The sequence below is a fragment of the Heterodontus francisci genome, chromosome 14, assembly GCF_036365525.1.
Source record: "Heterodontus francisci isolate sHetFra1 chromosome 14, sHetFra1.hap1, whole genome shotgun sequence".
NCBI classification, from domain to species: Eukaryota; Metazoa; Chordata; class Chondrichthyes; order Heterodontiformes; family Heterodontidae; genus Heterodontus; species Heterodontus francisci.
The window spans coordinates 41,406,939-41,424,284 of record NC_090384.1 but is presented as its reverse complement, the minus strand read 5'-3'; the positions used below and the strand labels follow the sequence as shown (position 1 = coordinate 41,424,284).

Here is a 17,346-nt window from a genome sequence, read left to right as displayed (position 1 = left end):
CTGAACAGCATTTTGGTGAGGGTGTTTACACAAGTGTTAGGAGCATGCACCAGAACTACGCAGAGTAGGCAGCTTCTGATGTCAGTCAGTGTGTTGCCATTTTCAACCTTGCCACCCTAGCTAATGCCTTCTTTTAAACACGCACATCTGAACATGTGTTCAACAACAGAAAGGACCCCCACTCCAGTCCTGTTTAAAGGGATCAACAACTACTTTCAGGTTAGTTGCTGATCGATTTCCAGTGGCTTTGTCTTAGTTTGTAGAAGTGCTATGAGTTTTTTTAATGCTATTTTGCTGTTTAGAATTGAAGTCAACAGGGAATGGTGTTGCACGTGATGACGAACTTCTTCTGACTTCAAGGGTTCTGGTCAGGCCACTTTCTCCCAGTCATGGGTGATGTAGTTATCATCCCCTGTGGCCTGCAGAATGAAAGTGAGATTGAGCAGAGGCAACATAGAAGGGTTCCGAAGAAGGGTCACTGACCCGAAACGTTAACTCTGCTTCTCTTTCCACAGATGCTGCCAGACCTGCTGAGTGAATCCAGCATTTCTTGTTGTTGTAGAAGAGGACAAGCTGCTCACAGTGGGAGGAGGAGGATTGGGGGGTGGCGGGTGTGCGGGGACGTGGGGAGAAGGGCTCTCAGTAGGAGACCTTATCCACCCAGAGTCTTCAGGAAGCATTTCGTTTACCTCAACATAAGCCAGGAACAGATTATGTGTCGTCTCCATTTTATAAAGGATGCATCATTTTTGTTCTAAAGGTTTACCAGCAAATTTGTGCTTTTCAACATTTTGTAGTTCTGTTTCAAGCTTTCATGTGCTTAATGCTTTTCTCCTCTTTGATGCAGATGAAGGAACATTGGTCTTTTCTGGCCATTAATTTTCAGAGGTAGAAACACAGGGGCTATGCACCTGCAACTTCCCATGATGTGCTCCCTGTGAATGCTATTCCTGCAGGGAGCCTGGAATTAGGCCTACACTTCAAGTTACAAAGCTTGTCTGTAAATACTTGTTTCCACATTTCACGATCATTCATGAACTTAGCTAGTTAAGCGCAATGTCAGCTTTTTGAAAATGGGGTTGGCATACCTGGCACGGTGACAATAATTATAGCAAGAGTGAAAGGTTGACTCACTTAATGGAGACTAATTCAAACCAAATGCAGATTTCCCAGGAAGCTTGAAGCTGCCTCATCTGCTGTCTGCAATTGAGTCACACCAGGATGCTTCCTGTAAATGTCCTGGTACAATTGGCAGAGTTCAGGACTCAACTTGAAGTTCTCATTGTGGCAATTAAAAAATAAAATAAAATTGCAGTGTTCACAGAAATATATTGTACAAAATAGATCAGGATTGGCTCTGGCAGATTGGACCATGTGTTTTCAGAATTTGAGTTTGAGACATTATTTGCTCTGTGATTAAAGAGTAACACAGTGGGGTTTGCCTTACTGAGAAATATCAAAGAATTGCAGGCTGTAATTTTGAAACGTGGCTATGGTTAAAATGTTCAAATTAGATGTAATGGGCTAAAAACTGGATATGGCCAAAGGACCTGGCTGCAGTGCCACAAAAAGTTCAGTGACCTCACGAGTGGCCAAATTTAGGGGGGAATTTTATGCTCTCCCCCACGACGGGGAGAGCACAAAGTTAGGTGGGATAGTGGTGGGGTGGTGCCCGCCATCTTCCCGCCCTACTGCCAATTGAGGCCCTTAACTGGGTAATTAATGCCCAATTAATTGATCTGACGTACACAGCCACCAGCTCAGGTACTGGCACTGCGGTACTTTATTGGGTCGCATAGAGGTGAAATCAGTACGTGATGAGTCACCAGGCATGAGTGGGCTGCAACCAGGCCTGGGAGAAAGGATAGTGTGGGTGCCAGCTCCAAAGAGAGTGAGGTTACAGACAAGTCTGCTGCAGAAGAAGTCTCCGATGAGGACTTCGATATGGGGTGGCGTACAGAAAAAGGCTGATGTGCGCTGTAAAACTTTTATACCGGGGGGTTTTATTGCCCCATCGATTCGACCCTTACTTTAATGATGACAGGGTGATGTAACAACTAAATATCTTTCTTTCTGCTAGATGCAGTAACTTGATAGTTCAGGCAAAAACAAATACAGTGCCTAATGTCCAGCTTGTCTGCGTGGGAGAGGTTGCCCCAGGTGGTCATCCTGCCGACGATTCTTCTCCACGCATTCCGGTGACTGACCCGGTCACCTGTTCCACGACTGCAGTGTTTGTGGTCTTCAGGCGTGCTGATTTGTACATTTTGGCTTTAGATGTGCTAAACGAGTACATTATCTACCATGTCAGCTTGCACGTGCCTTCTTCAAGATGTCATTATTTTAGCTGACACAGTTCACACTGTTGACATAGTTGACATTGTCCTGCTTCTCCATTGTGGTTCCTCAGCACATTTCTTACTTTCATATAATAGTGGACAAAGACATGTTTTTGGGCTTCAGCAATCAAAGGCCAAACTTGTTTTCCTTGAAACTGCTCCATTCCAAACTGCTTGATTTCGTCAGTTAAGGTTAATTACCTTCCCCGTTTCCAGTCACAGGACCCATTGTCTGACCTTTCTTATCACACTCTGCTGAATTGACTAATGATCAGTTTACCACCTCTACAATTCTTGCACCACAAGGTTCTTGTGCAACTGCTGTTTGTCAGATACACATTGTCCTCAAAGGTCATTGTTATGACCAAGGCAGGAGTAATGCACTGTCAATTCAGTCCCAATACTCTACAGGTCGCAGCATATTATTAAAGTTTTCCCACCCAACTGGAAAACAGCCAAATTAAACACTTTAGTAACCCCCAGAATAAAACTGACCAAACCAGGTATCTTTAAACAACAACAAATTGACTATTTATTAATAAACTAAATCTTAAACACTATTAAGATAAATTAAGGTCTAAAGACCTTATAACTTCTTATTTATCCTAACTTCCTCATTCATACACACACATTCAAAAATCAACAGTGAACTAGTTTTAAAAATGGTGTAATAAAAATTTGCTGTTTCTTAAAAATAAATAAATAACTGGGGTGTAGGTCCTGGTCAGTTATGTTCCTTGTTATGAGGTGTCCAGATTAGAACAAGCAGATGCCACTTGAAGTCTCCACACGAATTTGACGAAACAGTCTTTACTTGATAGGCTATCAAAGCACTTCAGTTGCTGCAGGCATCACATGGAGTATAACAACGGGTCCACTTGGATTTTTAAAAACTGCAGTCTATCAGTAGAAACGTTACTTCAATAATGAAAATTATCTTTTTCCAGGGTTTTCTGTCTATTTAGGCAAAGACAGCCTGTCACTCAATGTATTTTTTCAGCTAAGAGAAATAGACAGCTCCTTCCTCCAGTAAGCACGCTTCACTGGTGTCTCGTTCAAACCGGTTGAAGCTAGTTTTTACACACAGTCAAAAGTTAGAGTACACCACGTGACCTTTCCACTCTCCTGCTGTAGCCTAGGAAACAGGTGCAGCTGCTAGCACACTGTGCTCAAGAATCTAAAACGTCTCTCTCTGTCTTAAAGGCACACTGTTTTAGACAGAGTCTTAAAGGCACACTGTTTTAAACAGAGCAGGAAAAAATAGTTCTGTAACAGCCTTCATTAACCTTTTGCAGAACCAGTTCACTCTGCACAATATTGTCCATTTTTCCATCATGCTTAGCAGTCTCTGGTCTGGCGACTTCTACCACTTCGCAACCTCTCTTTTTGCAGACAATCCATCGGTTGAGGCTACATACCATTGAATGCACATATATAAGATAAAGAAAAATTATTTCAACAGTCAGTCACAGTAATATAACAAAAATTAACTTAAACCCACTTACATTGGTATAAAACAAATGCCTACAGGTGTGTACTCAGAAATGCTTGGTGTATTGGCAGGCCTGCCACGGAGCCTGTTGTCACTGTCAAGGAGCATGGAGGAGTCTGGTTGCAACTAGGCTCAGGGCTTCGTGCAGAGCTTGGAGCCAATCCTTTCCAGCGTGGAAATGGTGGCCAGCTTCAATGACAGCATTTGCAGATCCAGTCATGATGCAGCGTCTAATGGCCAATGTAGCTTTCATTCTAGCACAGGCAGAAGCCTTCCCGACTTCTGAGTATTGTAGTGGAAGCTGAGACTGATATCCTAAGATCTATGCTTGTTCCCATGTGATGCAAGCTCAGTGCCATACAGGCTCAGACTACTACCATCATGGCTGCAGATACCAATGCTGTAAGGGGGTTGTAGGCCTTGTAGCATTTCAGTAATATAGGCTGCAGCAGATTACTAAGATTACTGAGGCGCATTCTTGGGAGAGTGGTAGTGGCTATGTGGTACACAAACCTGCTGTCCTCTCTCAGGGTAACAGCACTCGTGCTCTTACCACTGCCAGTCTGCCAGTGCTCCTACTGATACCAGTCAGCCAGGCAGCCCAGACTGCTGCCACCCATGGTGATGCAGTCCAAAGCTGTGCCCTCAAGGGTGTCCTGCAGGACCATCTGTAGTCTCCTCCAGTGAAAGCAGTCATTCACGAGCCTTGCTGCAGCCATGGGATAGCGCTGCATAGGAGCATTAAACCAGGGAAAGCACCCACAAGACAAAGTGATGTCACGGGAAAGCAGGTAAGTGATTGGTTGATGAGTATTTTTCTTTTTCCCTCTGTAAACTAGAGCATTCTTTCAAAATTAGGAGCTGAGAAATTAATAACCTCAATCAGGGTGAGTAAAACAGTGTGTAAATTAATGAGTGGTAGCACAAAGCAGGACTAGAGCCATTAATTAAAATTAAAAGTTTAAGCAAGGTACCAACTAGATTCTGAAAGAGGGAGTAGAGTTATTTTTTCAATCATAGATGGGCAGCTGAGACATGTTGTTTGCAATTCCTGTGCCATGTAGGAACTTCAGGACACTTCATGTGACTTGGGGGCACCATGTGTGTAGGAAGTAGCTCCAGCTTCTTCAGCTCAAGCTCAGGATTTCTGAGCTTGAGGGGCAATTGCAGTTGCTGTGAAGCATTAGTGAGCAGGAGAGTTACTTAGAGGTGATCACCCCACAGGCAGTGAGAGTTCAGGATAGTAGATGGGTGGCTATCTGGAAAAGTAGGAAGAAGCAGGAGGTACAAGAGTCTTCAGGGTGTGTGCCAATCTCAAACTGGTACTCAGCTTTGGAAACTGCGGGGAGTCCCGACATATTGAAGCAATGCACCAATGGGCAACGGACTGCAAAGGAGGGAACAACAAAGAGTAGAAATGCAGTCATTAGAGGAGATTCCATAGTTAGAGGGACAGACGGGTGTTTCTGTAACTGTCATTGTGAGTCCTGCATGGTGTGTGGCCTTCCTGGTGCCAGGGTAAAGGACATCATGGAGCGGGTGCAGAATATTCTGCAGGGGGAAGGGAGTGAGCCAGAAACTGATACGCGTTGGCACCAACAACATAGAGAGTGCAGGTATTGAGGTCCTAGGTCAGATTTTCAGGAGCTCGGGAGGAAATTAAAAAGTAGGAACTCGAAGTTAGATTACTTCTGGTGCCGCACGCTAATGAGACTAGAAATAGGAAGATCGGGAGGATCAATTCTTGGCTTGAGGCATGGTACAGGAGTGAGGGCTTCAGATTCATGGGGCATTGGGCATAGTTGTGGGGTAGGAAGCACCTATTCAAAAGGGATGGGTTGCACCTCAACAGGACCGAGACCAATGTCCTTGTGGGGAGGTTCGCTAGTGTGGTTGGAGAGGGTTTAAATTAAATTGGTAGGGGGATGGGCACCAGCATATAGAAGTTGAAAAAAGGAATAAGGTGCACCAAGTGAGAGTGTTGGATAGTACAAGAGAAGGGAGTAGTACCATATTAGATAGGAACAGACTAAGAAGCACTTCTAGGAATACAAAGACAAGTTTACAATGTATGTGTGTAAACGCACAAAGTGTGGTGAATAAGGTTGGTGAGCTACATGCACAAATAACTCTGTGGGAATAGAATGTAGTGGCAATAGTGGAAATGTTTAAAAATGGTGAGGACTGGATGCTTAATATTCAAGGATACCAAGTCTTCAGAAAAGATAGGGAAGGAAAAAATGGAGATTGCTGGCGGTACTGAACAAGCAAAACAGTGTGGTGTTGGAAAGAGTGGATGTCCTTGAGGGGGCTAGGACAGAATCCATTTGGTTAGAGTAGGGAAGCAAAAAGGGGATGACCATGTTTCTGGAGGTATTCTATAGGCCTGCAAATAGTGAGAGAGAGATAGAGGAACAAATCTGCAGGAGAGGCATTGAGGGCACCTGTGGAGCTGTACAGTAGCAGGCAGCCAGATTTCTTCAGAAAAGGATGTGTTATGACCAGGGGTCTGTTACTGTCTTCACCTGGTCTTATTGTAACAGGGTTTAATTTTAAACACAGTGTTTTGAGCTCCCCCTTTGTGAATCCTTGTTCACAGTTTTCCAATTGTAAGACAAAAAAAACAATTCACACAGCCTTTCTCAGGTTTAAAGAAGATGAAATGTTATTAAAACTTAGACTCTAATACAGATCACGCCTATGGACATACGGTGCACCCACGCTAACATGCACATGAGATACACACATGCAAATAGGGACAGAAAAGATAAGGTGGAACAGTTTGAGGCAATATCTTGTAACTGTGCTTTGAGCTCACTGTAGTCCTTTTGTAAGTAGTCTTGCTTTTCGTTGGGGCCCAGTAGTCTTCTTAAAACCTTATTCACGTAGGAAACCTTTCTGTCTTTGAATTTCACATGTTTTCACAAGATTCAGTTCCGTGGGAAGATGGAAGCAGGCAGGAGAGAGGTCTTCTTGCTTCAGTTCCAGGAGAGAGCTTTACACCATGAGCTCATGGCTTTGTCTCTGTTTCAATTCCTTTGTTGGGAGTTCAAATTCAAAAAAACTCCCAGGTTGCCCAGCAGGTTAGTCATGTGACTATTTCCTTATATGGAGTAGTCTCTCCTGTGAGGTTTGTGGATTGTACCTTAGCAGACACTGGAATGCTAGCTCCCCCCACCTTCAACGTCTGGTAATCAAAAGTGCATTGTTGGTTGAATGAGTCAGGGCATGGCCCTTTGTCCCTTGTTCCAACACTGTCGGTTACCATGGAAATGTCTTTCCGGTCAGGGGCTTGCAATTTTAGGTTTTAATGTTCATGTGGCGAAATCATGTGTGCCTCAATCTTGGCAGGTTTGCCTGACAGATGGAAGAAAATTACAACAAACCTTTGTTGAGTAATTAGCTCTATGTCTAAGCCCTACCCTGTGTTTATACTTACCAATCTTTGCTGTTGGCAGATGGCCGGGGCCATGTCTGAAATGGGGAAGCCACTTGATGAAATTGTAGAAAGGCTGCATGCTGCTTTAAGTAAATTAGGTAAGTGGCAACCAACCAGATTGCAGAACCAAACCATAGCAAATATTCTAGTTGATTGGAGTTATCCAATATACTTAGAGCCTGCGGGAGATATTAAGGATTTAATTAAGAGGAAATTCGATCCCTATTTGTGGCTGGGAATCTATCGTTTATTGTCACTTTATATTCAGCGCTGCCGATAGGATAAGACTAAACCGACTCAAACTAGTTGAAAAGAAGTGTAACCTTCAGATGTGGACCAACATTATCTGAAATTGGAGTTCTTATCCTAATCTTCCTGCAGTTAACCGTGCCCACCAAAGTTTCCTGCTACTTCTAACAGTAATTGCCTAATACACAGATTATAATCAGAAAATTTCTTGTGGCTGCTGGAGTTCAAGGTATATTAGGAAATAACGAGACTGAACCAACTGTTAGACAGATTGGTGAGGTTTGTGTGTTTTCTGGAGCAGATATAAAGAAGTTGCTGATGGATCCTGCAATATCAGTACACCTCTAAAGGGTGTGGTAGAGAGATATCATTAAAGGAAGGGAATTAACATGATAATCCAAGGTGTGAGAGGGGAACTAATTTACCTGTCACATGATTATTCGGAGAATAGGAAGCCAGCTGCTTGCCAGCCTTGTTTCACCAGTGCTGAACAGCTGACCATTCATCCAAAATCCATTGATTCTATGATTCAAAGGTGGGCTGAAAGGATTAACTGTCCATGGTAAGGATACGATTCACTCAGACCAAAATTCAGGGCACTGTCAATATGTGTTTTCTTACATGTGCACTGCCAGACATAAGATGCTGTGCTCAGTTGCCTCTCTGGTCTAGTTACAGAATTGGACACCATATATGGATCATACAGTCTCCTATACATACTGTATCGGTATATGATCTCCACCTCCAACATTGCGTTTTCTGCTCACAAACATTGGTCCCCCTGCTATTCCAGCCACAGCTCCTTCCCTTTTAGTAGTTTCTTAATACTTCAGAGATGTTTTGCATTAAAAAAAAATGAATTAAGCAAAATAAATAAAGAGGGAATTTAGTGCTTAAAAATTTGGAATTAATGGAAAATTGGATTAAGCAGCTGAATTAGAGGGTGTAATGGACAGTGAAATATATATAAACTGTACATCATCAGACAGGAGTGAATCATTCCTTTTGACCTGGTGTGTACTGTAGATGTACAATAGCAGACAGTCAGACTTGGTTTAAATTGGAGTTAATCATTGCCTTTTACTTTGTCCCTCAGTGGAAGGCTCCCTGCAAATGGCTTAGGCTTCATTACGGTGTACCGGCAGATGCTTATTATCTGTCTTATTATTGGCATTACCAGCAACAATTTGGAATCAGCAAAATTAGCCTGAGGACTGCCTAGTCCACAGGCTTTGGCCCCTGCAGAGGATAGGCATATACACAGAGCTGTACAAAGTATACTCTGCACATCTTTGAAGTGATGATAATGAGCAATATCCTGATGATGAATTGAATTTATTTATTCATTCTGGGATTGCTCACTGGGCCAATGTACCATGTGCTCTTGTATCAAGCCAAATAGGCCAGAAATGTCCCACATTTTAGTTTAGTTTTAGTTTTTTAGTTTTAGAGATACAGCACTGAAACAGGCCCTTTGGCCCACCGAGTCTGTGCCGACCATCAACCACCCATTTATACTAATCCTACTCGAATTCCAAATTCCTACCATATCCCCACTTGTCCCTATATTTCCCTACCACCTACCTATACTAGGGGCAATTTATAATGGCCAATTAACCTATCAACCAGCAAGTCTTTTGGCATGTGGGAGGAAACCGGAGCACCCGGAGGAAACCCACGCAGACACAGGGAGAACTTGCAAACTCCACACAGTCAGTACCCAGAATTGAACCCGGGTCGCTGGAGCTGTGAGGCTGCGGTGCTAACCACTGCGCCACTGTGCCGCCCTCATTTGATCCTCAGTCTGTACCAAATTAGCTGATCAAAGTGATTTGCTCACAATTGCCCCTGGGCTAGGGAGAAAAATATCAACCTAACCCCTATTTAGATGATCCCTGCTGGAAAGTGTAGTTGCATGGATGTTGGGTGCGAACAGCTGCAGTGCCCATCCTCAGCTGAAAAGGTTGTCCACCGCTACACCAGCAGCTTGCATTTATATAGTCCCTTTCAATATAGAAAAATGTCTCAAGGCACTTCCCAGGGCATCATCAGACCAAAATGGATGCTGAACTAGAGGAAGAGATATTAGTAGAGGTAACCAAAAGCTTGGTCGGAGGTGACTTTTAAGAGGATCTTAAAGGAGAAGAGAGGGAGGGTTTTAAGATGAGAATTCCAGAGCATGAAGCCGAGATGAGGGTTGCAAAATAGGCCAGAATCAGAGGAATGGACAGCCCAGAGAGACGGGGTGGGGGGTGGTTGTAGAGCTGGAGGAAGTTACAAAGAAATGGAGGGGAAAGTGATGGAGAGATTTAAAAGCAAGAATGATGATTTTCAAATTGAGTACTTGGAAAACTGGAAGCCAGAGCAACGTCAGCAAGGACAGGGCTAACTGGATGAGCAGAACATGTGCTGGATGAGATTTGGGCACAGAGTTTTGAATGAACTGCTATTTATGGAGGGTGAAGGATAGGAGGCTGACCAGAAGAGCATTGGAATAGTCAAGTGTGGAGCTCACAAAGGCATGGATAAGGATTTTAACAACAGATGTGCTGAGATGGAAGATGCTAGTGATGAAGGAGGTGGTCTTTCTGATGGTGGGTATATGGGGTTTGAAGTTCACCTTCAGCACAGGACATTGAGATTGTGAACAGTCTGGTTCTGCCTGAGGCAGTGGCCATCAAGGAGACTTGAATCGGTGATAAGGGTACGGAGTTTGTAACGAATTCTGGATGCTAGCTTTAGTGTTTAACTGAAGGAAATTGTGACTCATCCATGACTGGATATCAGACAAGCATTCACTGAGCACAGAGGCAGTGGAAGGGTGAAGAGAGCTGTTGGAGCAGTAGAGCTCTGGATGTTACAAGCATACATGTGGTAGCTGACCATTTGTCTGCGAATTAGGTTTCGAAGAGCCAGCATGTAGATGTGGAAGACACAGAATGGGGGAGGGGGGGATTAATGATAAATTCTCGGGTGACTCCAGAGATCATAGTGTGGGGATGGGAAGCATAGCCATTGTTGTCTGAGGCATGCACTTGAAGAATGGCTACTTGGGGAATGTGACACAGGGCTATTAGCACCTTTGGGCCTGTACTCTAGCAAGAGGCAGTATCTTCAGAAAAGAAGCAGATACAACTGGGTGAAGAAAACAAAATGAGCATTACCAGAATCCTGGCAGCATTGAGTGATGCTCCTTGCCAGGCATTGCATGCCATTTTGGCTCCAGATTCTGCTTTTGTCCAAAACGTAGGGTCAGCATGCATCACTACTGCTCATAAGATACTGATGTTTAGTGCCTAGGAGCTGCCGTTGTCCATTTAACCTGAATATTGGCCCATGTGATGTGGATCCAGTGGAAGCTGAACCATCTTCAAACGTTCCTTTGAGTACTAAGTTTGTTTTTTTCCCCCGTGTATCTTCCTGCTCAGGTACAATGGGAATCTGTCTGTCACCCTGCAGTGTACCTGGATCTGAACCAACCTTCCATCTGGAAGCAGACGAACTAGAACTCGGACTGGGTAAGAGGTTGTTCAAAGCATAGAACTTACAGAACATAATACAGTACTGGTTAGCAGTACAGTAGCACATTACACTTACTTCAGCAACTTAGCTCATAAAAACACAGAAAGAAACATTGAAAGGTTTATGGCACAGATGGAGACCATTTGACCCATCGTGTCCATGCCAGCCAAGAAAGAGCTGTCCAGCGTAATCCCACCTTCCGGCTCTTGGTTCATAGCCCTATCGGTTACGGCACGTCAAATTCCTATCCAAGTGTTTTTTAAATGTGATGAGGGTTTCTGCTTCTATGACCCTTTTAAGCAGTGAGTTCCAGACCCCCACCACCCTTTGGTGGAAAAAATTACTCCTCAATTCCCTTCTAATCCTTCTACCATTTACTTTAAACCTATAGCCCCTGGTTATTGACCTCTCTGCTAATGGAAATACTGCTAAAAAAATCTTCCTATCCACTCTCCCCTCAACATCTTCTTTTCCAAAGAAAACAACTCCAGTCTATGCAATCTTTCCTCTTAGTTAAAATTGTTCATTCCTGGCGACATTCTCGTAAATCTCCGTATGCTCTCTAGACCGATCTGTAATGTGGTGACCAGAACTGTATGCAGTATTGTAGCTGCGGCCTAATTAGTATTTTATAAAGTTCTAGCATAACCTCCCTACCTTTATACTCTAGGCCTCGACCAATAAAGGGAAGTATCCTGTATACCTCTTAACCACCTTACCTTCCTGTCATGCTACCTTCACGGATCTGTGGACGTGCACCCCAAGGTCTCTGTTCCTCTAAATTTCTCAGAATCTTACCATTCCTTTGCCTTGTTTGTCCTCCCTAAATGCACTATCTTACACTTCTCCAATTGAATTCCATTTGCCACTTTTTTGCCCACCTGACCAGTCCATTGATATCTTACTGCAGTCTATAGCTTTCTTTCTCACTGTCAACCAAATGGCCAATTTTTGTATCATCATGAACCCCACATTTAAGTCTAAATAATTTATATATACCACGAATAACAAGGGACCCAGTCCTGAGCCCTGCAGAATCAGAAGGAAACAACCTTCCAATCACAAAAATGCTCATTGACCATTACCATTTGCTTCCTGCCACTGAGCTAACTTTGGATCCAACTTGCCACATTCCCTTAGACCCCATGAGCTTTTAATTTTCTGACCAGTCTTCCATGTGGGATCTAGTTAAAAGCCTTACTATAATCCATGTAGACCACATCAAATGCACTAGCCTCATTGACCCTCCTTGTTAACTCCTTAAAAAATTCAATCAGGTTAATCAGACATGACCTTCCCTTAACAAATCCATGCTCACTGTCCTTGATTAATTGTGCCTTTCTAAATGATTTATACCATCTCTCAAAATTTTTTTCCAATAGGTTGCCCGAGATTAGGTTGACTGGCCTGTAATTACTTGGGCTATCCTCTCCTCCTTTTTAAACTGCAGTACACCATTAACACTCCTTTGGCACCATGCCTGTAGCCAGAGAGGATTGGAAAACGATGGTTAGAACTTCCGCTATTTCATCCCTTACTTCCTTCAGCAGCCTGAGATATTTCATCTGGGCTTTGTGATTTATCCACGTTCAAGGGTACTAAACACCTTAATAGTTTCTCCCTCACTATATTTATCCAATATTTCATACTCCTCTTTAGATTTTCCTTGATTTTACATGTCAATATCTTTTCATGCCCCCTCTTTGCTTTCCTAATTTCCTTTTTAATTTCACCCCTATACTTTCTATACCTCTTGAAGCGTTCTGCAGTATTAAGCTTTTGGCATCTGACATAAATTTTCTTTTTTTTGCCTTATCCTACTCTGTATGCTCTTTGACATCCAGGGTGGTCTAGATTTGGGAGTCCTACTCTTGTTGTTTGTGGGAACATATTTGTTCTGAACCCTCTTTATCTTCTCTTTCAATGCTCTAACTCTGATTTATCTTTCCTGGAAGGTTAGCATTGGATTTGGAATTCCAGTTGTCTGGGAGGAGGCATGTCAGAACACATTCTTTTGTTTTTTAATAAGAGTCACCTGACCTGGTGTTTCAGTCAATGAACAGTCCTGGTTCACGCGTCAGTGCTGATCTTGGCCTGGTCAACCCAAACATCTTCAACTGCTTTATCAATGATCTTGCCATTGTCATACGGTCAGGAATTAAGCTGTTTGCTCATGAGCCTACAGTGTTAAGGGGCATAACCTTAACATTAGAACTAGGCTATTCATGGGTGGTGTCGGGAAGTACTTCTTCACAAAAGGATAGTGGAAATCTGGCACTCTCTCTGGAAAAAACTGTTGAGGCTGGGCCAATTGAAAATTTCAAAACTGTTATAGTTTTTTAGGTAAATGTACTATGGGAAGTGGCGCAACAGCAGGTAAATGGAGTTAAATTATGATCTAATTGAATAGTAGCACCAGTTTGAGGGGCTGAATGGCCTACTCCTATTCCTATGTTCAGCTCTGTCCACCAACTTCTCCAATAATGAAGCCATATCTACCAGCCTACAGCAGGACATGGACATTATCCAGGTTTGGGCTGACAAGTGATAGATAATATTTAGGCCATATATAGACAATGATTAACAAGAAAAAGCCCAATCACCTTCATCTGGCAAATGGAACTCGCGTCAGAGAGAAGAGCAGAACTTCTTCAAGGTAGGCATTCCTGGCAGTGAATTATACACTAAAATAAAAGCAAAATACTGCAGATGTTGGAAATCTAAAATAAAACCAGAAAGCGCTCTAAATACTCAGCAGGTCAGGCAGCATCTGTGGAGAGAGAAGCAGAGTTAACGTTTCAGGTCTATGACCTTTCATCAAAACTCAGGTCACAGATCTGAAATGTTATTTCTGCTTCTCTCCACAGATGCTGCCTGACCTGCTGAGTATTTCCAGCACTTTTTGCTTTTATTTCAGATTTCCAGCAGTATTTTTCTTTTATTTCACCTTCATCTGATGTTGGACAGCACTCCCACCACATCTTTGGATTCTCTTTGGTTGGAAGCTTAACAGGTCCAAAGATCAGGACAGAGACTGGGTACTCTGCCACATGTGGATCATCTCCTTACCTCTTGGTGTCTCTTCCCATCTACAAGGTTCGGATCAGGAGTGTAATGCATTTGTCATAACTTCCCTGTATTGGTTCAGTCATAGCAGTACAAATGATGCTTGACCTCATGAGGGCAGAGGTGCCTCCATGACTGAAATCCATATCCAGCCTGTTTCCACCACTGATGCACTGTGGCTGCAGTATCTACAATCTGCAGGATGTACGGCAGCAACTTTCCAATCTTACTTGAACAGCTCTTCCCGCCTCTGCAAACTTAGTGGAACACCATTACCTCCAAGTTCCATGACAGCCATCTTAACACAGATATTTTAAGCTATTCCTTCCATGCTGCAGAGTTAATATTGTGGAATTCCCTACCTAACACTATTGTGGAAGCAGCAACAAAGTGCAGCAGTTCAAAGAGAAGGTGCACCAGCACCCTCTGAGGGGATCTTGGATGGGTGATAAATTTTCTAGTGTTGTTCACGTCCTGAGAACAAATACATAAAAAAGACTTCTGTGAATTAAGGAGAGGAAAATAATCTGAAGTCCCTGACCCTGATCATTATCCAGTGACACCCCCCCCCCCCCCGCCCCCACCGCCCCCATTGGAAAATGTGTGTGCGTATTGTGGCTATTGGGCAAATACAGGGTTTTGTTTGGCTGAAATACCTTCAACAGCTAAATAAAATGACAATAGTCTCTATCTAAATACAGATTTAACAAAAGACCACTTTGGTAAGAGAGTGGAGGGTGTTAAACCAGTGGAACCATGGCTTAGAAGAAGTCACCGTCCTTAGAAGGAGAAAGGACACTCCTTTTGCAGTCATTGTAAGCGCATGAGCACTTCACTCCATGCAGGGTACCATTCTGGTAAGAGGGTGAGAGAACATATGTCTTCCCTTGTCCAGATTGGAAAATGTGAGAGCTCTTTTCCAGGTCATCTCCTTCTGCAGCGTAGCATAGGGAAACAGGTAATCATCAATGTTTAATTACTGGAACTAGTTCCAGAACAGATAGGTAAAAATAAACTGGGTTCAATGGTGCTGAAAAGAGACAGTTATAATTGTACCCTCTGTCACTAACATGTGTGAGGCTAAATATTCAGAGGAAAGTCTCCACATCAGTAGATTCAGCCTACTGTGTCAGTATGAAGTAGCCTTTGTTGCTGAGGGACTGTCCCATGCTAATTGATAACTATCTCGACAACTCAGTGAGTCAATGCTGAACAGATTTTCATACTGAGTTATATAGGCCAGGAAGTTAGCAGGTTCACCAGCCTGATCTTGACCGGAGCAGTTCTGGAGTGCTGCCATTTGTCTCTACCACATGGCTAAGTCGTAAAAAACGCTACCAACCAGGGTCCCTACTTTAAGTCATGTTGGAAAGTGCATTGTTATGGACTGTTGATGAAACAGGATGGAGTTTGGCTGAAATGCACTCCTTATGCTTGAGTAGAACAATTACTACCTAAGCATGTGAAGAATGCTTACTTGTGCGAGGTACCAAAAAGTGGATGTTTGTCCTGGAATCCTGCCTAAACGCATGTCCCGTCTTCAGGAGAGAATATACATGTGAAAGAGCAACAGTAGCAGCTGCAATATTTTGAGACCAGTTCTGTTTTTGTTTAGGTATCCATGGAGAAGCTGGTATCGAGCGGATAAAGGTGAGAGACTTTAAACAGTGAAATACAGGAGATGTACATTTGTAGAAATAAAAAGTTAAAAGGGTATTGCCAAATAATTTCTGTCATTGCAGCAGAGACAATACTGTGCACAGTATTGCCTGCTTTGTGTAACAGTCAACATCCAGAGCAGAAGACTGAGACATCTACTACTGTTGATCTATAAGGTGCACACAACAGACTTGTGAGCAAAGTTATAGTTCGTGGAATAAAAGGGCCAGTAGCAACATGGATATGAAATTGGCTGAGTGACAGCAAACAGAGAGTAAGTGGTTAATGAATGTTTTTCACACTGGAGGAAGGTTTGTAGTAGGCCCCAAGGGTCAGTTTTATGACCTGTGCTGTTCCTGATATATATTAATACCTAGACCTTAGTGTGCAGGGCACAATTTCCAAACGTGCTGATGAAACGAAACTTGGAAACATTATGAACTGTGAGGAGGCTACTGTAGAACTTCAAAAGGACATAGACAGGATGGTGGAATGGACGGACAAGTGGCAGATGAAATTTAATGCAGAGAAGTGTGAAGTGATTCATTTTGGTAGGAAGAACGCAGAGAGACAATCTAAAGGGGGTGCAGGAGCAGAGGGACCTGGTGTATATGTGCATAAATCATTGAAGGTGGCAAGACAGGTTGAGAGAGTGGTTAAAAAAGCATACAGCATCCTAGGCTTCATTAATAGGGGCATAGAGAATACCAGCAAGAAAGTTATGTTAAACTTGTATAGAACACTGGTTCAGCCTCAACTGGAGTATTGTGTCCAGTTCTGGGCACCACACGTTAGGAAAGATGTGAGGGCTTTGGAGAGAGTGCAGAAAAGGTTCATGAGAATGGTTCCAGGGATGAGGAACGTCAGTTACGTGGATAGGTTTGAGAGGTTGGGACTGTTTTCCTTTGAGAAGAGAAGGTTGAGAGGAGATTTGATTGAGGTGTTCGAAATCATGAGGGGTCTAGACAGAGTAAATAGGGAAAACCTCTTCCCATTGATGAAAGGATCGAGAATGAGAGGGCACAGTTTAAGGTAATTGGCTAAAGAAGCAATGGCAGACCCTGTCTGCCTGCTACAGTGGTGTAAAACATCTGAGTACACTGTTTGGAAGACAACAGGTGAGTTTTCCCCAGTGTTCTGGCCAACATTTATACCTCAAAGAACGTCAAAATAATGAAATGGCTTATCATTGTTACATTGCTGTTTGTGGGACCTTGCTGTGTGCAAATTGACTGCTGCATTTCCTACATTACAAAGTTACTACACTTATAAAAGTACTTAATTCGCTGTAAAGCTGCGGTTGTGAAAGGCACTGTATGAATTCAAGTTCTTCCTTTCTTTAACGGGAAGACGCCAATGCCAGTTATTACAAGTTGTACCAAAAACATACTGTTTATCCTCTACACTCTACCCTGAAGTAATATTATTTGCAGGAACTGGGTAAACATTAGTCTACATTCTGATAATGGCCAGCTGTACCCCTGCATCACTACTCTTGCTCCGATAATCAATTCAGTGCTATCGCACAGGGTGTCATTTCAAAACTTGGATGAATTGCGATTTCCATCAGCTGAACATTG

At 43.1% G+C, this 17,346-nt stretch overlaps 1 protein-coding gene across 4 annotated transcripts in view; it reads left to right on the top strand.

Moving 5' to 3' along the window:
* Nucleotides 1-17,346, top strand: part of tkfc (triokinase/FMN cyclase) — a 180,745-nt gene that overhangs the window by 18,790 nt on the left and 144,609 nt on the right. For all 4 annotated transcript variants that reach the window (XM_068046053.1, XM_068046054.1, XM_068046052.1 and 1 more), the window contains 3 exons: nucleotides 7,290-7,368; nucleotides 10,948-11,037; nucleotides 15,723-15,757. In XM_068046053.1, coding sequence (XP_067902154.1) covers nucleotides 7,290-7,368; nucleotides 10,948-11,037; nucleotides 15,723-15,757 — 204 coding nt within the window. The remainder of the gene's footprint in view (nucleotides 1-7,289; nucleotides 7,369-10,947; nucleotides 11,038-15,722; nucleotides 15,758-17,346) is intronic.